This window comes from Drosophila obscura, unplaced genomic scaffold, assembly GCF_018151105.1.
Source record: "Drosophila obscura isolate BZ-5 IFL unplaced genomic scaffold, ASM1815110v1 contig_17, whole genome shotgun sequence".
Taxonomy (NCBI): domain Eukaryota; kingdom Metazoa; phylum Arthropoda; class Insecta; order Diptera; family Drosophilidae; genus Drosophila; species Drosophila obscura.
The window spans coordinates 2,775,960-2,802,159 of record NW_024542757.1 but is presented as its reverse complement, the minus strand read 5'-3'; the positions used below and the strand labels follow the sequence as shown (position 1 = coordinate 2,802,159).

The following is a 26,200-nucleotide window of genomic DNA, read 5'->3' as shown; positions in this document are numbered from 1 at the left end:
GCTCTTTCTGTAGGCTTTGGTGCCCATTTCGCGGGTCAGCTCGGCAAGCTTCATCGACTACCATGCCGCCACGGATATGTTGTATTGGGGCGACAATGAAATTGGCAGCATTTCCCGTGTGAAGCGCGACGGAACCCAGCGGGAGACCATTCTGGAGGCGATCAATCTGGCGGGCTACAAGCAACAGGACTGGCTGGGCGGCATTGCCATCGACTGGGTGGCTGGGAACATCTACTGGAGCGACACGAAGCGCAATCTGATCGAGGTATCGCGCCTGGATGGCAGCCATCGGTATGTGGTGGTTTCCAATGTGGAGAAGCCCACCTGCCTGGCCGTCGATCCGCTGCAGGGGCTGCTCTTCTATGTGACGCAGCAGCACATTGGACGCGTGGGCCTCGATGGCAGTCAGCCGTTCATTTTGGTCAATCAGACGCGCACCAATTGGGCGGTGGGCAGCCTCGTCCTGGACATTGAGGCCACCAAGGTGTACTGGTGCGAACAGCATCCGGATGTCCTCATGAAGGTCGACTACGATGGCAATCTGCGCCAGCAGCTGCTCAACGAGACGCTCAGCATGCCGATAGCCCTGGCCAAGATGGGCGACTATCTGTATTGGGCGGAGAACAAGTACAATGAGGGCGCCATCAAGGTGGCACCGCTGACCAATCTCACGCAATCGAAGCTCGTGCTGCAGACGGAGCAGGATGCCATACGTGATCTGAAGATCTACTCGAAGCGCATTCAAAGGGGCAGCAATCCGTGTGAGCAGAGCAACGGTGGATGCGAGCAGCTGTGCCTGTACAATGGCACCAGTGTGGTGTGCGCCTGTGCGCACAGCCACCTGGCAGCGGATGGACTGAGCTGCGAGCCGTACGAGAACTTTCTGCTGTTCAGCTACCGCAGCAACATCGAGAGCATCCACATGACAGAGCACGCGAACAAGAACTGGCCCGTGCAGCTCATCTCGAACACGAGCATGATGCGCAACGTGATTGCCATCACGTACAACTACGAGGAGCAGTTGGTCTACTACTCGGACGTTCAGCTGAGCACCATCAATCAGGTGCACTTCAACGGCAGCGGACAGCGCGTGCTGGTGGCCCAGCAGGGTCGCGTGGAGGGTCTGGCCTACGACATTGTCAACGAACAGCTCTTCTGGACGTCCAACAATGATGCGGCAGTGCGCAGCCTCGAGCTGATACATCTCTCCCAGCAGGCGGAGAGGAATCTGAAGCATGTGAAGACAGTGCTGAGTCTGCAGCCGAAGGACAAGCCGCGCGGCATCACCGTCGAGCCCTGCCTGGGCATGATATACTGGACGAACTGGAACGAGGATTCGCCCAGCATACAGCGGGCCTATCTGACTGGCTATGGCACCGAGAAGATCATCCGCAGCGACATCAAGATGCCGAATGCCTTGACGCTGGATATCGAAGAGCAGAAGCTATACTGGGCCGATGCGCGGCTGGACAAGATCGAGTGCACCAACTACGATGGCAGCAACCGCGTCGTGCTCGCCCACTCGACGCCCAAGCACGCCTTCGCCATGGCCGTCTACGGGGATCTGCTCTTCTGGACGGACTGGGTGCTGCATGCGGTGGTGCGGGCCAACAAATACACGGGCACCGATGTGCTCTTCCTGCGCGAGCATGTCACCCGACCCATGGGCATCATTGCGGTGCAGAACAGCAGCATCAACTGTGAGGCGAATCGCTGCAAGATCCTCAACGGTCAGTGCGAGGATGTGTGCATACTGAACAAGAGCGGCCTGGCCAGCTGCCACTGCACCCAGGGTGTGCTGGCGGCCGACGGACATCGCTGCATTGCGCCCGCAAACACGAACTGCGGCAAGTTGCAGTTCACCTGCCGCTCCGGCGAATGCATACCCATGGAGCTGACGTGCGACAATGTGACCCACTGCCTGGACGGATCGGACGAGCTGCGGAGCTACTGCATCTTCCGGCAGTGCCCGGACACGCACTTCATGTGCCAGAACCATCGATGCATCTCCCACGAGCACACGTGCGACGGCATCCAGCAGTGCGGCGACGGCAGCGACGAGTCCGCCATGCTCTGCTCCTGCCAGACGGATCAGTTCCGCTGCGGCAGCGGCGAGTGCATCTCGAGCAAGTTCCTCTGCGACAACATGAAGGACTGTCGCGACTTTAGCGACGAGAAGTCCTGCTCGCCGCGCCCTTGCGAGAGCGGTGACGTGGCCTTCGAGCATTGCGAGAACAGCACCATCTGCATCATGCCCAGCTGGCGGTGCGACGGCGATTCCGACTGTCCGGATGGCACCGACGAGCTGGACTGCAGCAATCGCACCAGCTGCGACGAGGATCAGTTCCATTGTGCCAGTGGCAATTGCATTGCCGGCTCCTGGCGCTGCGATGGCGAGAAGGACTGTCCCGATGGCAGCGACGAGCTGGGCTGCCGCCGTGTCTGCGATGGCAATCAGTTTGCCTGCGACAATGGCTGCATTCCGGCCAGCTGGCAGTGCGATGGCAAGAGCGATTGCGAGGACAATGCCGACGAGGGTCCGCAGTGCTCCAGTCGGGCGTGTCGGCCCCATTTGTTCCAGTGCAAGAGCTCCGGCCGCTGCATCACCCAAAAGTGGGTGTGCGATGGCGAGCGCGATTGTCCCATCGGCAGCGATGGCCAGGGCGGCGAGGATGAGGGCCCCCAGTGTGGCGGAATTGCCCATATTCCCGACTGTCCACCGCCTGCGCATCTCTGTACCAGTGGTAAGTGGGTGGGGGGTCGCGGTGCTCCAATTCGATTTATTTAACGATAAACTGTCTCCTCCGTTAGGTCTCTGCATCGATTCGCAGTACGTTTGCGATGGCGACGAGGATTGTCCCGGCGGCGATGATGAGTACGAGGGCTGTGAGCCGGCCTTTCCACAGCACACCTGTCCAGGCGGCACGCAGATGCATCAGTGCCAGGACGGGCATTGCATACTCAAGAATCAGACGTGCGACGGCAAGATGGACTGCGGCGATGGGTCCGACGAGTTGGCCAGCCTGTGCGCCCATACGCGTGGCTGCAACGGCACCGACGACTTCCGCTGCAAGAACGGGGCCTGCATCAGTGCGGATCTGCTGTGCGACAGGCGCAACGACTGCGCCGACTTCTCGGACGAGGAGCTGTGCAATGTGAACGAGTGCCTCATACCGGACATCTGCGAGCACGAGTGCGTGGACAAGGTGGTGGGCTACGAGTGCCTCTGCCGGCCCGGCTACAAGCTGCTGCCGAAGAGTCCGCATCTGTGCACGGACATTGACGAGTGCCACGAGCAGCAGCCCTGCTCGCAGACGTGCGTCAACACGTACGGCTCCTACAAGTGCATCTGCGCCAAGGGCTATGCGCTGGTCGATCATCACACGTGCAAGGCCACCAGCAATGTGTCCATGGAGCTGATCTTCTCCAATCGCTACTACATCCGGCAGGTGAACATGGAGGGCAGCGGCACCATTCTGATCAACGAGCTGTCGAATGCGGTGGCCCTGGACTTTGACTGGGAGAGTCAGTGCCTGTACTGGTCGGATGTGACCAGCACCGTGGGCACCATTAAGCGCCACTGTCCGGCGGAGAACAAGACGCAGACGCTGCATCAGACAATGCTGAAGAATCCCGACGGTCTGGCCGTCGACTGGGTGGCCAAGAATCTGTACTGGTGCGACAAGGGTCTGGACACCATCGAGGTGTCGCAAATGGATGGAAAGTATCGCAAGGTGCTGATCAGCGAGTATCTGCGGGAGCCGCGAGGCATTGCACTGGACCCATACCAGCGGCACATCTACTGGTCGGACTGGGGCGACAATCCGCACATTGGCAAGGCCGGCATGGATGGCTCCAACCCGCGGATGATCATACGCGAGAATCTCGGCTGGCCGAATGCCCTGACCATCAGCTTTGAGACGCAGCAGCTCTTCTGGGGCGATGCCCGGGAGGATACCATTTCGGTGAGCGATCTGGACGGCAATCACACGCGCCTGCTGCTGGCCAGAAGCCTCAATCCCAGCCTGAATCTGCACCACATCTTCGCCATTGCCGTGTGGGAGGGGCGCATCTACTGGTCCGACTGGGAGACCAAGTCCATCGAGTACTGTCACATATACAGCGGCCAGAACTGCTCCACGCTGCTCACCACCATCCATCGGCCGATGGATCTGCGCGTCTTCCATCCGTACCGCCAGCAGCAGCCCGTCAGCGGCAATCCCTGCCTCACGGCCAACTGCTCCACGCTGTGCGTTCTCTCCCCGGAGGCGCCCTACTACAAGTGCATCTGCCCCACCAATTTCATACTGGCCGATGACGGACGCACCTGCCGCGCCAACTGCACGGCCGCCCACTTTGAGTGCGTCAACACGTACAAGTGCATTCCGTTCTACTGGCGCTGCGACACGCAGGACGATTGCGGCGATGGCAGCGACGAGCCAGACACCTGTCCGCCCTTCCACTGCGAACCGGGGCAGTATCAGTGCGGCAACAAGAAGTGCATCCATCCGTCGCACATCTGCGACGGCATCAACCAGTGTGGCGACAGCTCCGATGAGCTGAACTGCGACAAGTTCACCTGCTTCGACACGCACCTCAAGTGCGGCGCCACCGCCAACTCCAGTGCCTTCTGTGTGGACAATGTGAAGCGCTGCGATGGCGTTAAGAATTGTCCTGGTGGCGAGGATGAGGCCGGCTGCACGCCGCTGGTCTGCAAGAAGGATGAGTTCCAGTGCGGCAACAATCGCTGCATGACCTACGTGTGGGTATGCGATGGCGACATCGATTGTCCGGACAAGTCCGACGAAGCGAACTGCGACAATGTCTCCTGTGGGCCCAACGATTTCCAGTGAGTATACCAAAGATATCATTCCCCCCGTGTCCTGAAAAGAACTCTTTGATTACCTTGATTAGATGCGATTCGGGTCGCTGTATTCCTTTGGCCTGGCGCTGCGACGACGAGCACGACTGTCCGAATGGCGAGGATGAGCCCGCCAGCTGCTTCACCTCGAAGGCCACCTGCGATCCCACGTACTTCAAGTGCAACAACTCCAAGTGCATTCCCGGCCGCTGGCGGTGTGACTACGAGAACGATTGCGGCGACGGCAGCGACGAACTCAACTGCCAGATGAGGAACTGCTCGGAGAGCGAGTTCCGCTGCGGCACTGGCAAGTGCATCAAGCACAACTACCGCTGCGACGGGGAGATACATTGCGACGACAGCAGCGACGAGATCAACTGCAACATCACCTGCAAGGCCAATCAGTTCAAGTGCGCCGCCTTCAATACGTGCATCAACAAGTGAGTAGCTGCCAGCAGCAAATGGATGGCATTATCCTTATTTTATCTGCTTTCAGGCAATATCAATGCGATGGGGATGACGACTGTCCGGATGGCTCCGATGAGGTGAACTGCACCTGTCCGGCGGACCACTTTAGCTGCGGCAATGGCAAGTGCATCATGTCGCGCTGGAAGTGCGATGGCTGGGACGATTGCCTGGACGGCAGCGACGAGAGCTATGCCACCTGTGCCCATGTGCCCTGCCACACGAATGCCTTCAAGTGCAAAAATCTGATCTGTATACGGAACTCGGCCCTCTGCGACGGCGTCAACGATTGCGGCACCAACGAGGACGAGTCGGATCAGGTGTGCGCGGCGCTGCCCAAGTGTCGCCACGATCAGTTCCAGTGCGAGAACGATGACTGCATATCGAAGATCTTCCGCTGTGACGGCCAGTACAACTGCATCGATGGCTCCGACGAGATGAACTGCCAGCCACCGGTCTGTGGCTTTGGCACCTGCTCCCAGATTTGCATCGAGAAGAAGGCGGGGCACTTCAACTGCAAGTGTGCGGATGGCTATCACAAGGGGGCGGAGAAGAATGCCACCTGCTTGGCTTCGGGGCCAGATCAGATTCTGTTGCTGGCCTCCGAGCAGGAGTTCCGCTTCATATTGCCCTCCAAGCAAGAGGGCACCACTGTGGTGGGCTTCTTCCAGACGGACAGCCTGAAGATCGATGTCTTCGACATACTCATCAGGCCCAAGGACACGCTGCTCTTCTGGATTGACTCGCATCATGGCAAGGTGCACACCATGAAGATAGCCACGCCCCATGTGGAGGGGGCCGGCGTACGTGTGCGTCGCGATCTCAAAGAGTTGACGGCATTCAATGTGAGTTCGGATGCGTATTAGACTGACTCTTCTATTGGCTAATTCTAATCGCCCTTTCTGTTGCCTTTGCAGATCCCAGAACTCGATGATCCCAAGTCCCTGGCCGTGGACTGGATCACTCAGCGCGTGTACATTATCGATTCGCGGCACAATAAAATCCTCGCCACCGATATTGAGGGCAAAAAGTACATCTCCCTGGTGTCGACCGGCACGAATCCCACGGACATTGTCGTTGAGCCCGAATCGCGGGTTATGATCTGGTCGACGCTGGAGAACGGCATCCTGGTGGCCTCCCTCGATGGCAGCAACAAGAAGAGCCTGGTGGAGCGGGATGTGGGCTGGCCCATCAGCCTCTCGATGGACTATCCGACGGGTCGTTTGTACTGGGCGGACTATCGCAAGGGGACCATCGAGACGTGCCGCCTCAATGGCAAGGATCGCAATGTTGTGCGACGCTTCGGCAATCGCGAGAAGCCGCAGAAGATCGATGTGTTTGAGGACTATCTGTACATCAAGCTGTACGACCAGAGCATCATCAAGATGAACAAGTTTGGCAACGACAACGGCACCTACCTGCTGAAGGGCTATCGCTCCTCGGACATTGGCATTCTGCATCCCATGAAACAGAACCGAAACAGTAAGTGGCACGTACAGCAGAACAGAACAGTCGTCATCTCTTTTGTTTTTTTCCCAGTAAGTAATCCCTGCCTGAAGGATCCCTGCAAGGCATCCAAGGCCCTCTGCATTCTCTCCTCGGAATCGGCCAACGGCTACAGCTGCAAGTGCGCCGAGGGCTATGTGATGACCGATGAGGGCATGTGCAAGGCCCACGCCGATGTGCCCGACTACTGTCCGCTGCAGTGCAACTTGGGCTCCTGCCAGATCGTGGACCACGTGCCCAAATGCATTTGCCAGTCGCACTTCGAGGGCGAACTGTGCGAGCACTATCGCTGCTCCGGCCACTGCCTCAACTATGGACTGTGCACGGTGGCGCCACAGCTGCCGGGATCGCTGGATGTGCCGCCACTCAAGTGCACCTGCACGCCCGGCTGGTCGGGCGCTCGTTGCGAGACCTCGCTGCCGGCCTGCCAGAGCCGTTGCCACAACGGCGGCTCCTGCCTCATCTCCGAAACGGAGGGCATGAAGTGCAGCTGCCCGGACATGTTTGTGGGTGAGCAGTGCGAGCATTGCCTGAATCTCACGTGCGAGAACGGAGGCGTCTGCCGCGAGACGTTGAACGGAACGCCGCAATGCGAGTGTCCCGACGGCTATACGGGCAAGCGGTGCGAGATCAATGAGTGCGCCGACTTCTGCAAGAACGGGGGCTCCTGTGTGATCGGCTCGAAGGGGCAGCGGCAATGCAAGTGTCCCAGTGGCTTCTACGGCGAGCATTGTGAGTCCAGCTCGTGTCGGGACTACTGCCAGAACGGAGGAACCTGCTCGGAGCGTGGCCGCTACTTGAACTGCGTCTGTCCCTCGCGCTACTATGGCAGGCGCTGTGAGATGGATCTCTGCCTGACCTCGGATCCACCGCGCTTCTGCGAGACATCGCAGGTGCCCACCAGAAATCCCTGCACTGGCATCATTTGCCAGAATGCCGGCACCTGTCACGTCATCAAGGGCGCGGCCATGTGCAACTGCACGGATCAGTGGAACGGCGACTTCTGCACCATGCCCGTGCTGGAGGACAATCCCTGCATACGGTACTGTGCCAACGGGGGCGTCTGCCACCTGGACGAGTACGTTCGGCCCCACTGCAGCTGCATTGGCGAGTGGCAGGGCAATGCCTGTGAACTGCCGCCGCATTGCGTGGGCGGGGTGTGTAACGTGTGCCACCCAGGCAGCTCCATCAATGAGTGCCTCTGCTCGCCCCAGAAAGTGGTGCCATGCCTGACGGACAGTGCGGAAGGTGCCTTGAAGGGCGAACAGGAGCCCTCGCAATCGGGCAGCGTGCTCTCCCTATTGGCGGTCATCTTGTCTGTGACGCTGCTGGTTGTTGCCCTGTTCGCTGGTGCTATCTATTTCCTCAAGTGAGTTATCGTCCCTATCCCTCGCGTTGCGTTGCGTTGCGCTTATGTTTTCTTTTCTTTGCGGCAGGAAACATCGGATAGCTCAGCCGTTCTCGCATGCTCGTCTGACGGACAACGTGGAGATAATGCTCACCAATGCCATGTATCGCGGGGATGCCGATGAGCCACCCACATTCTCCACCGAAGATGACAAGGTGCGTCCATTATCTAAGTGCTATAAGTCTGTAAATTATGGCAAAATCTTTCATTTGTAGGGGAACTTTGCCAATCCCGTGTACGAATCGATGTATGCGGACGCCATTGTGGAGCCAGCGAGCACGGAAATAGCGCACAGTACGGGTCCGGATGAGCGGAAGGGCCTGCTGCAGCACACACACGACGAGACACACACACCGGACATACTCTGATGATTGACCATCGATGATTCCGATCGAGAGCTGTGCTAGGCGCACTCAATTCTAGACACATCCCAAAACTCCAAAACTCAATACCGATTTGAACTCGAACCATGGACTGATAGCGTAGCCATATTACGAATTTTGTTTGTAAACATTTTGTGTACATTTGTTTCCTTTTTAATTTTTTTATTTTTTGTTTGTTTTAATTTTTAATTTTGAGTTTAAATTTTTGTGGGCTTACCTGTGGGCCCCGCATCCAAAGAGCTCTCACTCAGGCAGCCTTGCAGCCCCCAACGATGTCCTTATATACCTTAACCGGGAATACTTCTTGTCATTCGTTTACAAGTCTAACAAGCAATGAACGCCTTTTGATAATTGAATTTTATATATTGTATTTGTGTATTGTGTATATCTGAAACGTTTTGTGGATCTGTAAATTTAGTAGTTGGTAGACTTAGTTGAAGCTCACGATCTATCGAGAACTTTGTAAATATTTTATACATTAATTGCCCAACAAGCAGCCTAGTTAACATTTAACATGAAACAAATTAACAACCAAGAAAAAGCACTCACTAAATCCCCTATGCCAATTAGTGAACGAAACGAAACTAAATGAAACGAAACGAAACGAACAATTGTGAAACGAATTCATCTTTTGAGAATGACCAAAAATGCATTTAAATAAATCTAGTGTTCACAAGATTGCCAGAATGGACGATACGATCAAGGAATACCTAATACAAACCTAATGAACAAACTGCATAGTCGATATGCATAGAATAAGTGCATTAACACATAATTAAACACAATTATTGTATGTTAATTCGTATATCTAACTCATATGCGAGTACGAACACGTATCAATATTTAGATTGCACAATTTTCAATCCAATCCAACTCAAGCCGAAAGCAAATCGAACCGAACCGAACCGTACCGTACCGAGATATCCTGTATAGAATAATGCTCAGAACAACAACAACAACAAAAACGCCAAATTTTAACAATTATACAATGTAAAAAAATTAATAAAAAATATACAATTAAAATATATATTATCATAAGCAAAGTGCGAGAACGATTTACTATGCGCACGAAAAACAAAGTGCACACTGGAAAACCATTGTAAAAAAAATAAAATACATACATAAATATTCAATAATATTCGCAGTGGCTGTGGAGCCAACGAGTTTTCCATCCTGGGAAAGGATTTCTCTTTCATTTCGCTTTCAAGGAGTACAAGGAGTGTGAGTGACGCGTGGTTTACTTCCGCTTCGGTGTGTCTACCTGCAGGATCCCTGGGAAAACTAAAGGAAATACTTTTCCACATCTTCGAGACCCATCTACTTATATGAATGTATGTATCTTCCATGATGATGAGATACTGTGCGCCCGGGTTGCGCAAAGCTGTTCAATCACGGCCATCGCACGCCTATTGATACGATACGAATACACTTGTTACCCACAAGAAAACCAAATCAGCAGAAAGGAGCCAGAGATACGAATAACTGGGCCCATTCAGACGGTTTGCGTGAGAAATGCAAGCGATTTGAATTTGCTGCACAGGTAGATGGGTAGCCGGGATACATTTCAGTTCCGTTGAGTCTTTTCTTGTAGCGAAAAAGAATTGGAAAAGGATCACAGGGGCATATTCAAAGTGCGGGATCGGAATCTCTCTCTCTCTGCGTGTGGGTTTGTGTGTGGGAGAGTTCCAGCTAAGCACCGCATGACTTTGTTGTTTGCAAGGATAACTCTATTGTGGCCCCAGGAATTTTGGCTGTGGGAAAATCTTTGCCAACAATGTGCAGAGTTTAAGAATTTTTCGCAAGTTAATTTGGTAAATGACAATTAAATATGTTGTTAGGAAACCAGAAACAATGGCTGAAAGCAGGCGCTAAGATGATAAAGGAAGACCTATTTTTGGGCAAAGGAATTGTATCGGTAAGGTAACTTCTTCAAAAAATTATAAAAAATTCGGATAGTAAATTCTGATTCCCACAGACCGAAACGAAATCAAAAGTAGAAATAAGAGTGATAGCCACACAAACCGACACAGGGGCACATTCATGGATAGCCCAAGATATTCCCCCTCCCATCCAAGTCCCAGTCCCAGCATCAAATCACAGCAAACACAGCGCACACAAAGGGAAGAAATCGAAGGATCCGTAGAGACAAGTGGAATGCAAACAGGCGAGACGAGACGGGTCAGGACGGGACGGGTGGGGAGGGGGGACGAACAAGCGAAGGAGACCTGCGAACAACCACAAAGCAAACAAGCAAAGATAAAGGATCTCAAGGATGTGTGGGAAACATACACGAAACAAGTGCAACGGTATTTGGAAATGCAAAAGGATAATAGCGTAAAAAGGAAATGAAAATTATCATAATTTTGTCTCTCTCTTTCTCTCTCACTCTCCGCGCGGGAGGTGTTGTTGTTTTTCTCACAGCATGGATCGAGTAACAGCAGCAGCCTCGGATTCGGATATGACTGAGTGTGGGAAGGGCTGAGCAGCGGCGAGGGATCCGAAATCCGAAGACGAACATCATCTCGAGAAGGTGGAGGCGTCGCCGTATAACTGGCGATGCGACGCTCGACAGCCACACGCAAGGCAGCCGCAGGATTGGATCAGGATTGGATCAGGCTGTTGCGGAAGCTATTACGGAAGTGAAATCAAATTTTTAACTAAAAAAAAATACCCGAAAGGGGAAACGAATAATGGGGATGTAAATCAATTTGTAGCTGGCAACTTTATTCAATCACTTTCATTTCCCTTCGCCCCTCCACACAATTTCTATTGCTCAGCTTCTCCATTGTCTTGGGTATAGCCGAACAATCGCTTGAGCATGTTGTAGATAATCATTTGTCGCGTCACTTCCGCCTCGTACTGCATATAGTCCTTGAGGCGATGCTGCTTGTACAACTGATCCAGTAGATCGAAAAGTTCCACTTCGAGGGCTCGCAGTGGCGCCTCCAATTCAGGTGTATGTGTGCCAGAGACCAGTGCATGCATATAGATCGTTGAGATCTTCTGCAGTGCCTCATCCAAGGAATTCAGTGTCGCATCCTGGGAATCGTGCAGTAGCTTAACGGGTCCGGTCAGCCTTGGCGAGGCCCGATATGTGTGCCACCGATCGTCAGGATCAGTAGCCAAGCAGATCAGCGGCAAAATTGCCACAATTAGTATTGTTTGCAATGTGAAATTTCTGTACGGCATTGCGAAACTTGTATATTTATTCGATTACTCTTTAGTATAGATTGCCAGGAAGCTTCAACACACGCCTGAAGATCACTGCGTGCTCTGGTCTGCAATAGCTTTTCGTGTTTGGCACACTGAACGAGAGGGCTTCTCTTTATATAGCGATAGATCGTTTGAGGGACCCTGTAGTTGGGTTATCTGTTCAGTCGATTAGTGCAAGATCGCCGGGTTATTTCCGCAGCATAGATAGTGCGAATGCAATTTCCGTTTTCTAGATCTAGGGTTCAAGACTCCCTCGCCATGGGTCAGCCAATGCATTTCAAATGATTAAGTGTGTTCCCAGTTATTAAAAGAGAAACTGCCAGAAAGATCGAATATCAGATGTTGTCTTGTTTTTGAGCATTTATCATTTATTATCATTATTTTCACTCTTTTTTCCGTCATATCATCAATTGTCGCTTCTACTGCAAATTATGATTACAAAACTTTGTATTAAAAACACTACCATAATTGAAACGTGAAAAACTTAATGCTATGCTTTGAAACGCTATACAAGAAAAATCTACATAACTTAACTTAAAAATACATCAGTAAAATGAGCATTTAAATAGGGAGAGAGAAATGACAAAAACTTCATTAGTCAATGAACTACATAATAGTAAAAGTGTTTAATATAAAAATGCTTAAATGAGAATTACATAAAAAATATACAAAATCACAGCTGAACTTAAAATAAAGAAAGCGAAACATAGAACATGGAAAAAACATACATAATTAGATATACATATATCGTATCGTAGAAACTTAATGGGTTCTAAAGCATTTGTTGTTGTCGGTTGGATGTTCGAATAATTGCGATGAAATAAATTAACAATTTGAGAATAAACTTAACATAAAACTTTGTCGTCATCATTCATCATCTATGCGTATATCTGATTTGTCAGATCTACCAGGGCCTCCACGCGGAGCTGGACTTATCGATGGCCGCGGCCAGGAACTTCTTAGACGAGGGTTCGTCCAACGAACAGTCACTAGAATCGGCCTCTGGCTCCGGCTCTACCTCTGCCTCCCGTTCCCGCTTCGCGTGTCCGCTGGTGGAGCTCACTTGCTGCTGCTGCAAGTGGACCAGGGAGCGCGAGCATCCGCTGCTGTCGTGGCTGCCGGCACTTAGGTTGAGCGATCCGCTTGTGTTGAACGACGTCTCGGCGCTGGTCGGCGGCGGTGTGGAGAAGACGCCGGCGAAACTGTGCTTGGCCAGCACATCGACGATCGGTGAGGCGGCCCGGGACTCATCGCCATGGCTCGAGGACATTGAGGAGATGGGGCTCAGTGGTGGACTGCTGGTGGGAGTGTTGCTGCTGTTCTTTACCGGCAGCTGTGTCTGAGCCGGGATCTGTGTGTGACTCTGGATCTGGCCAGTGGGAGCTGTCGAACTTGGAGGCTTGCTGAAGGCGCTCAGGCGGAAGCTCTGTGCGTAGTCGCTGAGATGGGTGGGATTCGCAATGTTGGCCAAGGCGGCGCTGGCCGGACCTCCCGCCGTGGCCGCTGTTCCAGGCCAGACGAAGGGTCCCGCTGGTGGAGCCGTCGCTCCCGCCGTATTGGGCATGATCAGGGCGAACTCCCCGGATGGCAAGCGTGAGGGGATTAGCTGGAGGCCACCCATTTGTATGGATGGCGGCGTGGTCTCCGTCCGGCTGTTGTTGTTCAAGTCCTGCGGCAGTGAGGGAAACAGCGGAGCGGCGGAGGCAACTCCACCCACGGCGGCTGGGAATAGTCCGGCGGGCATCTGGCCCCGATATCCACTGCTGAAGTTGCTCATCGAGCCAATCTGCTCCAGACTGTTGGCACAGTTGTTCAGATGGGCATTCAGCCGCTGGCGCACACCCGTGTCCACATCCAGCTGGCTGACATAGCGATTCACCTCCTCGGCGCACTCCACGAAGCCCGTCTTGAACTTCTGCACCACTCCGGGATCCGTCTGGATGGCCATGTTCAGCTGCTGGCGCTGCACAGACTGCAAATGCTTCACCGTCATCTCGAGTATGTCGGCCTTCTCCAGTTTGGTATGGCGTGCCGGCTGAAACGGGAGGAGAACCAAGGTAAGATAATGATGAGTTGAATGTTGAAATTGAAGCAAAAAGAATGGGTGTGTTGTGCGGTGGAGTGGGGTGGGGTGGAGTTGGTCTAAGCCAAAGCAGAAGCCGCCGCCGCTGCCGTCTGGCTAATTGTTTTGCCGGAGATGAGATCCCACAGACCCAGACCCAAACCCAGACTCTTACTCAGTCGCTGCTGCAATCCCAGTCGCAGTCCCTATAACAAGTTCAATGCCTGGGAAAAAGTGAAGTTAAGGAGCACGTTTCGTGCCTCATATGTCCAACTATTCGTGTGTAATCTCTGCCCCTGGCCCTGGCCCCGCGGTCCAACTTTGTGCCGGACCACTCTGCAAATATCACACGACTAAGGTGAGATACAACAGCAACAAGAAGGGAAGACCTGCTTCGATAGCCGAGCCATTTGATACCCTTGTGGATTGATTGTTCCCCTGGCAGATAAGTATTATATAATAATCTGATTTTGACTATTTCGGTTTTTATACAGTAACAGACAAACGGATGGACATGGATCGAGCATATACTATGCACATTTGTGTAAAGTTTCTTCTCTGTTTTGCAAACATTTGATGCACATCGTAATACCTTTTGAAAGGGTAAAAGAACGATCTTCGTTCTGTGATCTTTTCCCATTCTCTGGCCTGGCCCTTTCCCTTTCGCTCTGCTGGCCCTCTCTGCCTGGCCGGGCTGTCTCTTTCTCGCGCTCTGGGACTGCATATTTTAGCAAAAGTTTCCCACGCAGGTCGCCCGCTTCTTTCGTGCTCCTCTCCCCCTGCCCCTGCCCCACCTGGCTGGACTTGTCTGAATCTTTTGTTTACTTTTGCTCTTTTTCCTTTCCCTTCTTCAATGTCTTTCTTATTTGATTTTTTGGACCTCATCTTCGTCGTCATCGCCCTGGCCGGCCTCCCGCTCGCTCTCCTGCGCAGAATTCTGCGGCGGCGAATTTTGTTTTATTTTTTTCTTTTTATTTCTTTTTTATTCTTCTCTCACAGCAGGATCACTCCTGAGGAAACTGGTTTCGGCCTGTCCTATCCGTCTGTCCATCGATTTCTGCGTAATTCCTCGACTTGTTAACACTTTTTGGTCTCTTGACTGTCTCTGACTCCTACTCCGTCGTCGTCGGCGCTCTCTTGTAATGATCATCAATAAAATTTAATACTCAATTAGATTGTTGACTCTGCCTCTTGTAGGAGTTCGTTTCTCCAATTTTTTGTGTGATCCTTTTGTACTCTTGCCGCCGTCGGACACTTGAGTGTGTGTCTCAAGGGGTTTTTTTTATGTACAATATGTGGGATCCGACATAATTTATGGGGAAAGTGAACTGATATGGATCATGGGCCCTAGTTTCTAAATCACTGCTACAGCACTTTGTTTGGGTCATTTCTCTTTGGGTCAAGTCGGTTAAACGGCGAATACTTACGTCCTTCTTCATGGCCTCCAGTATGAGGGATTTCAGCTCGTTCAGGCAATGATTAATGCGAGCCCTGCGACGTTTCTCCATAATGGGTTTGTTGGTCTGTAAAATGGATGAGAGAAAATTCCATTACTGAATTGAAATTAAAGTCCCTCTCGAATTGCACCATTATCGCGGTATTTCATCACTCCATCTTTCATCTATCCATTTACAAGCCACCACACTCTCACCTTTCTCAGCTCGGCCTTGGATAATCCATTGGGATTGGACGTACGTCCGTTGCTGCCATAGCTGTCGCTATATCCATTCGAGCAGTCGAAGTCGTCGTCCGAATTGAGATCGTGTTTGTAATCCATTTTGATCTTGTTTCAGCTCAGTTATATATCCAAAATATTGTGGTAATCCAAAAGTGTTTAGCCGATCGTTCAGCTATCGTTTTTAAAATATGTTTTTTGTTTTGTTTCGTTTCGGGTTTTTTTTTCACAACACTAAAACTTTGGTTCAAGTACGAATATAGTTTCAACAATTATTGCACGTACTTTTTTCCGAATGTCCAGAACAACAAAAAACTTAACAAATGTTCGCGTTTATATTTCAACTTATCGTACGGTTCATGCGGAGAGAGCGAGCGGCAGAGAACCGCACACACGAGACGCAGAAAGGATAGTGATCCTCGACCGAGCGAGGCGCTGAATAAAAACGAAACGCTTCGAAGGCGAAACGGGTCCCGAATTGAGCCGAGCGACGTCTAGCAACGATTACCTGAACACGAACACTAAGCAGAGGCGAAAGAATAGCGCAGCGCAGCGCAGGTACCCGGCTCCCGCTCGCGTTCTCTGAGTTTTTTGGGGTGGTTATGCAGACTGAGAAATTCCAGTGCAGTGAGACTCACTCAAAACGCGGGCAGTCGGGGCACTGGGCTCGCGACTTTATAGTACGAGTATAATATAGTATTCGTTGAGTACCGAGTGAAATGAGTGCCGGCAGAGTTGCCTAGTCAACTTATGGCATGCTGAGGATCGGGGGATTACCCAAGATCTTAGCTTAACCAAATAAACGATCCTAAGTCCAACACAACATTCAGAGTGAAGCCAAGTCATTAGGCGAGAGGGCAGCTGGCAAATATTTGAAAATATTTGTACACTCGTATATTTCTGCTCAAACTGATTCGGATTCTCACCCTATGAGGGGATAGAGCAAACTTAATCAATGCCCGTCCAATGATTTGCAATTCATTAAGCATAGAATTCCTTGGCAATTGTTCCGGGGTTGTCTTTTGCGATCCTGGAGACAGAGCGCAGCTGTCTCGCGCAACCCCCGAGACACAACCCAACCCAATCCAACCCCCTTGGAAGACGAAGGTCTTTCTGCCTGCTCTCAGCCGCATCGCATCGCATCATATCATCTTAAGGGGGTTGCTCTGGGCTCGGCTAGGGGTCCGGTTTGGGTTCGGGGTCAATCATTACCGAAGCTTACCTGATTTGGCCAGTTTTTATGAGCGATCACCGTTCTTGGTTCGGGCAGATTTGCGTCCTCAAGCCAAATTTATTACTTTACAATGTTGGGAGGATTAAGGCCAAAGGAGTTGTCAATAACCAAGGGGCCATGCGTCAGCTGACAGCTGGCGAATCTACCTCTTGGATTGGGATTGCGACTGTGATGGGGAGGAGGCCGCCGGGTCGTAAATGTATTGCGCCGACTGGCAACTCTGGTTATGCAAAGTAATATCACACTCAGCTGCCACACATTCGGCTCGAGCAGAAATCCCATACCATCCCATGTTGAGCAATAAGCTGGCTGGGGTGATCCATCCATGATCCATCCATCACTTACGATCATTTGCAGCGTTGATCATGTCAGCTTTCATAAATTGAATAAATGCTGTTTGTAGTCGTCTAGTTTTTGTGGTTTTTCGGTTGACAGACTCAACTATGCAGATCCCGTGATGGTTCCATATAACAGTGATTACTTTCGGGTGAATACTAATGCACGCCATTTAGGTGCAAATATGGCCAACATTTTCCCACGAAAGTCCAATAAAAATCATGATCAAGAGTACAGCAAAATATTTTACAAAAAAACAAAAAAAAAAAAATTAAGAAACCTCAAGCTCATCAGACACATGTGGATGTGATGTGGATCAATCGTCTGGCAAAACGTGCAGCAGCGGAGAGTCCCCTCCGAACACACACTCTGCTGCCTTCTTGGGAAACCAGACCAAAACAGAGAATTGAAATTCTATAGTGAGGAGCAGAGGTAAAAATCAAAGTTCAATATCAGCCCCAAAACAGTTGCTTTGGCTTCCCTTTTTTTTTCTCTCTCCTTTTCTCCTTTAAGAGTATTCTTTGGCAAGGGATCAAGGTAAATGCCATTTAGTGTGGCACGATCGCTGATGATCGGCAGCCAGAGTGTATATCTGTATCTGTATAGTATCTCCTTCTGTCTGAGCCTTTGGCTGCATATCCGTCTGTGTCTTGATCTTCATTTCGGTTTCTTTTTGGGGCTTCCTTCCCTCAGTTTTGATGCGTTCCCAACGCACGATTTACACATTAAAACACTTTAATTTTTATTGTACAGCCGGTCGGAGCTTCGATCTGTCGATCAGTGACGATCTACTTCCCTTTTTTTAATCAACTCCGAAGGTGGAGCACATGGGGAGAGACCTTTCCCAACCTCAAATTAGTGACTTGAGGGTATTTTTAGCTGTGGGAACTGCAGTTATTACTTGGGGTGTGTGCTGCTCGTAGATGCAACGCCCCCGCCTCCCCATCATCCGCCCTCATCCAGTCCATTCAGTAGTACCCAAAATAATGAGCATGAAAAATATGAAACGGTAGCAAATGTGTGAACTGATCTGATCCAAACCGAACCAAACCGAACCGCTCCACTCGGAACGTAGCTAAAGCCGATCTGAAGTGGGGTTGGTGTCGGATGGGATGCTGCTGCTGCTGCTGCTGATGCTTGGCCAAGATATATGTTGATTTAAATGAATTCCTTGTTGATTTTTATGGCGCTTAGTCGCGACTTGCATGCGTGGGGGAAATTTGAGTGAAGTGTGCGGTCTGCGGGGCATTAGAAGTCGTGACAGGGACCGGGGACTACTGCGAGTATATCTAATATTTGATTATTTTTTGTGGTAGATTTTATTTTTATGAATTTGATAAATGGCCAGCGGGGAGTTGGGCTAATAACTGGAAAGTTTTTTCCTGACAGATGCCAAAAAAGGGGGAACGAAATGGGGGAGTGTTTTCTTTCTAATACGAAAATATACTCTTAGGGCAGAGGTGTGGGAATTACCTATTGACTTGTTGGTTAAAATGTGCTTAGGTCTCATGTTTCATGATATTTGGTATATAGAATTTCTATCACGTAAGAATACGGAGTTATATTTACGACGAATTTAACCACAATTAGGATCCATTAATATTTAAGATTGTTTCATGAATGATTTGCAGTCGGCTGAGATGTTCTCCCTGCAGATCAATGATCTCATTAATGGGCGTTCCATCCCGTAAGTCATCGTAACGGTCAGTTTTGCCAATCAGCTGCTCCTGTGACAACATTTGCTCCTCTCTTGCTCTCGTGCCACAGATTCGCTGCACAGCTGCTCGTCTCCCTCCGCATGCCCGTCTATGATAACAATGGAATTACTGTCCTGAGTCCGGACAATGGACGGCGCTAAGAAAACTGACTTTCTAGGGGACGTGCGGGGTTTCTTTTGGCTGCTGCCAAACATCTTACATAATCGCAGAGAAGATGCGACGACTGCTAGAGGCAAGCGCGGCATGGATTTTGGATGAAGCGTGCCTGATGCGAGGCAGCTGCTGCTGCTGGATGAAGGGTTGCCGGGGGATTAAGTGCGATCTCTGTGCTGTAAAGATTTGCGGTTGCCACTGATTCGATTCCCCCTGGGCCGAAGCCACTGTAAATCCTCCTACCGTACGGTAAGTACAGTCAGACCTCGGGGGAAATCAGGCGACACACACGAACAGAGAGCAGCAACTGGGCGTCATATCAATTCATAAATGAATAATTCCGACAGAACTAAAATTAAAACTAGGACCAGAGTCGAAGTCGAATAATGTGAGAAAAAAATGTTCTCACGATCACCTTTGAAGTCGGAACAGACGGCGCATGGAAAATCCACGTGCAAAAGGGGGAAGTAAGCAATGAAACAAGGAAGGAAGGAAGGAACCCTCCACCATACCACGCCACGCCATGCCACCACCATCATCCACCATGCGGTAGGAGAAGGCGGAGTAGGACGCAGGACACACGGCTGGCATTGGTGGTGGTTGGTTGGTGGGCACGGCCACGGCACCCTCCTACCCGTCGACTGTCGCTGTCACCGTTTGTCCTTCTATTCCAGGGAGTGCATGAGAATTTAAATTATACCCACACACACACACATGCCAAGCCCTCAATGCAGTGCGCACAATCAACGGGCTTTGTCTGCGGCTGTGTGCGTTTGTGTGTGGGGTGTATCGGCATGCAAGCGGGCCCGATAGGAACAGGAGGGCGCTGGGCGCAGGACGTGGCGAGGTGTGTGTGGGAACTTTTGACGGAGGACACTCGAGCATGAAGAGCGCGGAGACAGGAGACAATTATTACCCATCCGAATTGAAGTGCACGCTAATGTCCTTAATTCCCACACAGCTCACGAGGAGTAGCATCACAATCACCCACAAGAGGCGCAAGTTTAGTTGTTATCAAGCAATTCTCAGAGGAAATTTAAATAAAACCCAAAAGAAACGGAATTATCGCTAATGCTAGAGCGAGACGGAGAACGAGAGAGATAAGCAATACAAATCAAAATTCCTCTCTCTCTTTCTCTTTGTTACGCTCATGCGCAACATGCAAAAAAAACAGCAACGAAACAGCACAGCAGCGAAAAGTCAAAGTCATCGAAAACAGATAATTTCTGTGTTGCAGCTGAATGTAAGACAAGGAGACCCACTTAAGTGCCCTCATTCACATATGTTCGTGTGTAAATGCATTTCTTTTCCTATTTTTAACCATTCAAAATGATAAGAGCCGAAGCGATGGCTTTGTGCATGTGCATTAATAAATGTGTGTGTATGGGCCTCTGCATTACTCATGCGCTGTAGCATCTTTTGGTATGTTTTGGTATTTTCCAGCCGCGAGAGAGCCGCCTTCAGTATTTTACCACTGTCACACTAGAAATGTGCTGTGTTTTGTTGCTTTTCTCTCGCTCTCTCGCCCGCCCGCGGAGTAATATTTTGTGGGTTGCCGCTGACGGTCATACTGACACAGAAAATGCAAAAAAAGTAAAAGCAAAAAAGTTAAGCGTAGGCGTGACAAACGGGTGAAAAAGCGTTGTAAGAAAGAACTGTTGTTGACACAAAAAAAGCATAAGAGTAAACCCAAGTGCGGCACGCAAATCAAAAGCAAAAGAAAGACAAAATCAGTTAGGCAAAGCTAGAAAACAGTGCAGCCCTTGGCGGCCATTCAAATGAATAGTCCTCGCTCAAACGCGCTCAATGGCGGCGGCGGCGTCGGCAGCGGCGGGGCCATCTCTGCCCTGCCCAGCACCCTGGCACAGTTGGCGTTGCGCGATAAGCAGGCGGCTTCCGTTACCAGTAATGGCAGCAGCGAATCCTCTGTTGGTCGGCCTGCAGTGCAGCCCCCGAGTGTGCCATCGATAGTCGCCAGCAAGCTGGGCGAGTCCACACCCACATCGACTGGAACGCCCTCCAATGGTGATTCCAACAAACTGACCCACGATCTGCAGGAGAAGGAGGTCCAGAAGCCAGCCAAGCCTCCGCTGCCAGTGCGCCAGAAGCCCATGGAGATCGCAGGCTATGTGGGCTTTGCCAATCTGCCCAATCAGGTGTACCGTAAGGCGGTGAAGCGCGGCTTTGAGTTCACCCTGATGGTGGTCGGCGCCAGTGGGTTGGGCAAGTCCACGCTCATCAACTCCATGTTTCTGTCCGACATCTACAATGCCGAGCAGTATCCGGGGCCCTCCCTGCGGAAGAAAAAGACGGTGGCCGTAGAGGCCACCAAAGTGATGCTCAAAGAGAACGGCGTCAACCTGACGCTGACCGTGGTGGACACGCCAGGATTCGGCGATGCCGTGGACAACAGCAACTGCTGGGTGCCTATTCTCGAGTACGTGGGCAGCAAGTACGAGGAGTACCTGACGGCCGAATCGCGGGTGTATCGCAAGACCATTTCGGACAACCGGGTGCACTGCTGCCTCTACTTCATAGCGCCATCGGGCCACGGCCTCCTGCCTCTGGACATTGCCTGCATGCAGAGCCTGTCGGACAAGGTTAATCTGGTGCCAGTCATAGCCAAGGCCGACACCATGACGCCGGACGAGGTGCATCTGTTCAAGAAGCAGATACTCAACGAGATTGCTCAGCATAAGATTAAGATCTACGACTTTCCCGCCACGATCGAGGATGCGGCAGAGGAGTCGAAGACCACGCAGAATCTGCGTAGTCGTGTGCCATTTGCCGTTGTCGGTGCCAACACCATTATCGAGCAGGACGGGAAGAAGGTGCGCGGTCGGCGGTACCCATGGGGTCTGGTCGAGGTGGAGAATCTGACACACTGCGACTTCATTGCCCTGAGGAACATGGTGATTCGGACGCATCTGCAGGACCTCAAGGACGTGACGAATAATGTGCACTACGAGAACTATCGCTGCCGCAAGCTGTCCGAGCTGGGCCTGGTCGATGGCAAGGCGCGGCTCTCGAACAAGAATCCGCTGACCCAGATGGAGGAGGAAAAGCGCGAGCACGAGCAGAAGATGAAGAAGATGGAGGCCGAAATGGAGCAGGTGTTCGACATGAAGGTCAAGGAGAAGATGCAGAAGCTCAAGGACTCTGAGCTGGAGTTGGCCCGTCGCCACGAGGAGCGCAAGAAGGCCCTCGAGCTGCAGATCAGGGAACTGGACGAGAAGCGGCGTGAGTTCGAACGCGAGAAGAAGGAGTGGGAGGACATCAACCATGTGACGCTCGAGGAGATGAAGCGTCGCAGCCTGGGCGCCAACAGCAGCACCGACAACGTGGACGGTAAGAAGGAGAAGAAAAAGAAGGGTCTGTTCTGAGTCAACCCATAGGAATGGCTCCTTCTATTTATCCCTCTCAATCCTGCATCCCCCATCCACAAACCGCCATCCGCCACCCGATATACTTAAGCGCTAATCTCGAGAACAAACAAAAACTTAACTGATCGCGAATGATAAACGTAGCGTAACCCATAAATATACATACATAACTTTAAATATATACAACTATAGAAGTGCATACAGAAAGACAAAAACATATGTATCTATTGTTGGGCCCTCAGCCACCCCACAATGCTTTTTCGCACAGCAATCGCACTCCGAACGCGTTGCATTTGTTTTCTACTTACTATACAAGTACATATAGCAGTTATTATTGCAGTATTCTACCGATATACACTTATTCAGATCGAAACTACTTGACGACGACGAAGAGAAATTTGCTAGCCTAAATGAATTGAAAACCAGAAAAAAATCCATGCCCCCAAAATGGTAGTATGTAAACCCTCAAATTGTATTTAAAAAATACTTAAATATCGCTTAATCAAACAAAATATATGAAATTAAGCAAAAATGCGCGAGTATTTGATCCTAAACATAATGAATAATAACGAACTCCATGTAAAACGTATGATATTGATATTGTAATTGTATCTTATACTATACCTACCTATTATGCATAAAGTAAAGTCATTTACATACCACTCGAGCACACAAACAAGCGGCAAACAGCAGAAACAACAAAATATACTCTTCAATTTTACAAAATAAAGTCTTCTTTAGTTTAACTACATAAAAAAACAAAAACGAAAAAAAAAGAAAAGAACAAATTCCATTTCTTGTATTGTCGATGGTTTACACAACTGCTGGAGGGCTGGTGCATACAGGGTGTTTGGTTGTGCGGCACGCGACTCTCAATTAACGCCGTGACGCTACATGTTGAAATCGTGTGCGATGCAACCCCCCTCAACATTCTTCAATGGTTGACTAATATATTTTTTAAACAGAAACTCAGTTGAGTGTTGAATGGGGAGTGTGTGTGGAGAGTGTGACTCAGGCCGAGCTCTGTTTATGGATATTTTTGCTGGGCATTTTTGAGTCTGACGCGGACAGCTAAATCATTCAGCGAGACCAATTTAATGCTTACTCTTTGCATCGTTAAATTCTAGACCATTAGAAAAATCTGTTGGCGTACAGTGTGCGTCATTTAAATAAGACACAACCAACCTAAAAACTATAGGAATGATAGATCAGCATTTATATTATTTATTTTATGTATGGTTATTTGTTTGTCCACTCTGTGTGATGATTTACTGTCAAGAGTTCAAACACCCATTATCCAGTTTCTACCCATATAAGGCTCATGCAATTTTAAGCCCCCAACCGACCACACCCTATATGCCGCTACATACTCGTATGTAGTATGCATGTGTATGCTGGCAGTGCATATTGTCGGAGGCCCCCACTTGAAATTGCTTTCTAAATGCCCCAGACGCACACACACACACAAACATCCAGACATATAAGTAGATGGACATGTGTGTACATATGGCTATTTAATTTATTCACAAAAATTAATCCATAACCCAATTGAAAGGCACTCAATTAATGCCGTATAAAGCGTAAAATGGAAATCCATTGGTGAAAGACATGGGAAACATGGAGCGAGAGTGGCACGGTGGGTGAGCTGTGGGCGAGGGGAGATTGGGGAATCAATATATGCTTGTCCGTCTGTGTGTGTGCCGGTCTCTCTCTCTCTCTGTGTTCTCTGTATGTAAGTCAACAACGTTGACGCAGCACTTAACTCCATTCGAAGCAATTGGCTTTGGCGATCAATGAACGCAGAGTGCGGCTGCTCCGAAGAAGAGCAAGAACCAAGCCCCATCGGCCGCCAGAGTGGGAGTGAGGGCGTCAGTGGAGAGGAGTGGAGCTCGGTGCTTGCGGTGTTGTTTTTAGGACGATGACTCACACATACACAAACACAGGCACAGCACCGTCAAAAGAAGAGTGGGAGGGAGAGTACTTGAACTGCTGCTTATCAGGCTGAAATGAGAGCACTTTTGCCTCTGCCGCTGCCGCTGCATGTGGTGTCCATGTGTGCTGGGTGCTAGCGACCGAGGCACCCTGTAACTACGTTTTGCTCCGCTTGCGGCCAGCATTCTTGCACGTCGTCAAATGGCAAAGACAGGCCAACGGCAACCGCAAGAAGTGAAGAATAGCCTCGGGAGTCGAAGCATTCGATACCCTTGCAGACCGATAATTTTATCTGGGGCTACATGTGCATATAATACGATCCACTCGGCTGTTAACTTTCAATCAAAAATCCACACAATGGCAAACCGAGCGTCAAAATCATAACACCCTCTGCTAGGGTATAAGTAACGTTTAAGATCAAAAACAAATGTTTGACCGTTTCCAGCAAGCCGCAGACAAGGAAAGAGAGATAAAGAGAGATAGCACGTTCACCCACACTAGCTAGTATATATGCATGTGTATGCGTATGTGTCAACGCATGACATATTTACGTGACCGAGCGAGAGAGGGAGAGAGAGAGAGCAGCTAATTGAGAACTAGAGTCAACGTTGCGCCTGCGTTGCTCCTCGCTTCAAATTTTTATTGGAAATTTCCGTTTTACAGTTTGAAATTCCACTCTCTGGTTTTGGGCTCGCGAGTCTTGACATTTGACATGACGATGGGGGAAGTGATTTTTATGGGTTTGTTTGTTTGCTTTTGTGGCTACAGTCCCCCTCACCCGTCACCGTTCCTGTCTCCAATATTGCCCAGCCCCCGCATCCACACTATGTAGAACTGATAAGGGCTCGCTTCCATGTTTGTGTGCATTGGTTTTATGATTTCTCTCATATTTCCCTGTTTACAATGCAAGCAAATCGGAATGGTGCGAGGGGGTCAGGGCGTTCTATCGCTTTACATAACACTTGTGGGAACCCAGAGAAGGCCACCTACCCGGCTGGGTTGATAACAGTTCTGGGTCCAGTCCATAAATTATCTGGCGGCGGGGTTGAGTAAATAAACACTTGTTAGAACTGACACATTTGCTTGAGATGCGATAGAGTCGCTATTTGCACTACATTTATCGAGGGAGGCCTCTCTCTCTCTCTGAGAAGAGGCGCTTGCCCCCTGGTCCTTTACGACGAGGTCCTAATGGCCGTGTGTGTGTGTGTGGCCTATCTGTGTACACGGAAGTTCCTCTTCTCTACTTCCGTTGTTGTGTTCTGCCTTTTCTTGGATGTGGATCCCATAGCGGTACAATTAAGTTCTCCTCCCCTCTCTCCGCACTGTTTGCTTCTCCTCTTTTGTCCTTTGTCCTGCCTGGATTTCCGCTACGCATGCGCTGGAAGCGTGCACAACATCCGCTCCTCGCGAACCGAACCGTTCCGTTCCGTTTCGAGCCATTCCAAGCCATTCCCGCAAATCTTTCGTTTCGCCTTTGTTGTGCATTTTACAGTTGGCATTGCCATTGTCCCAACATCCTGGGAATCCAAGCTATTAACAGGTGTCCCCCACCCCCACTCTCTGGCGAATTATTTGCGGAGGTGTGAAAAATATTCCGAGTGTTTTTTGAGGGTGGATCTGTGCTCTGAAAGGGAATCCTAATTGAGTTGTTGTTCATTTGAACTTTGAAGCAACTCAACAAAAATTATGAGTTCACTTAATTATAATACACAAATATACATACATATGTATGTAGTTAATAAGTGATAAGCGAAATAAAAACAGTCGCCAAGACTGGGAACCCTTTTACGGATTTCTGTAAATATTTTCTCGTTACTGTTTTTCTCAGGGCTCTGTGGAGACCGACCTGATGGTCCATCGCTTAATCTACA

At 50.3% G+C, this 26,200-nt stretch overlaps 4 protein-coding genes across 4 annotated transcripts in view; 2 read left to right on the top strand and 2 right to left on the bottom strand.

The window, feature by feature from the left end:
- Positions 1 to 9,759, top strand: part of LOC111074315 (prolow-density lipoprotein receptor-related protein 1) — a 55,002-nt gene extending 45,243 nt beyond the window's left edge. Inside the window, exons 13-20 of the mRNA XM_022367044.2 lie at positions 14 to 2,744; positions 2,812 to 4,849; positions 4,915 to 5,301; positions 5,358 to 6,171; positions 6,244 to 6,808; positions 6,866 to 8,201; positions 8,269 to 8,395; positions 8,456 to 9,759. Coding sequence (XP_022222736.2) covers positions 14 to 2,744; positions 2,812 to 4,849; positions 4,915 to 5,301; positions 5,358 to 6,171; positions 6,244 to 6,808; positions 6,866 to 8,201; positions 8,269 to 8,395; positions 8,456 to 8,608 — 8,151 coding nt within the window. The 3' untranslated portion in view covers positions 8,609 to 9,759. The remainder of the gene's footprint in view (positions 1 to 13; positions 2,745 to 2,811; positions 4,850 to 4,914; positions 5,302 to 5,357; positions 6,172 to 6,243; positions 6,809 to 6,865; positions 8,202 to 8,268; positions 8,396 to 8,455) is intronic.
- Positions 9,760 to 11,345: 1,586 nt separating this feature from the next.
- On the bottom strand, positions 11,346 to 11,885 carry LOC111074314. The gene has a single exon (XM_022367043.2). It carries the CDS (start codon positions 11,810 to 11,812, stop codon positions 11,390 to 11,392), a length of 423 nt encoding a protein of 140 aa, XP_022222735.2. The 5' UTR covers positions 11,813 to 11,885; the 3' UTR covers positions 11,346 to 11,389.
- A 314-nt stretch (positions 11,886 to 12,199) lies between these two features.
- Positions 12,200 to 16,089, bottom strand: LOC111081457 (protein deadpan). Its single transcript, XM_022377522.2, has 3 exons — positions 15,550 to 16,089; positions 15,326 to 15,421; positions 12,200 to 13,871 (listed from the first exon to the last, which is right to left on the bottom strand). The coding sequence occupies exons 1-3, from the start codon at positions 15,673 to 15,675 to the stop codon at positions 12,741 to 12,743; spliced, it is 1,353 nt and encodes a 450-aa protein (XP_022233214.1). The 5' UTR covers positions 15,676 to 16,089; the 3' UTR covers positions 12,200 to 12,740.
- Positions 16,090 to 20,557: 4,468 nt separating this feature from the next.
- On the top strand, positions 20,558 to 22,951 carry LOC111074295 (protein peanut). The gene has a single exon (XM_022367026.2). The coding sequence runs from the start codon at positions 20,793 to 20,795 to the stop codon at positions 22,395 to 22,397; it is 1,605 nt and encodes a 534-aa protein (XP_022222718.1). The 5' UTR covers positions 20,558 to 20,792; the 3' UTR covers positions 22,398 to 22,951.
- Positions 22,952 to 26,200: the final 3,249 nt, after the last annotated feature.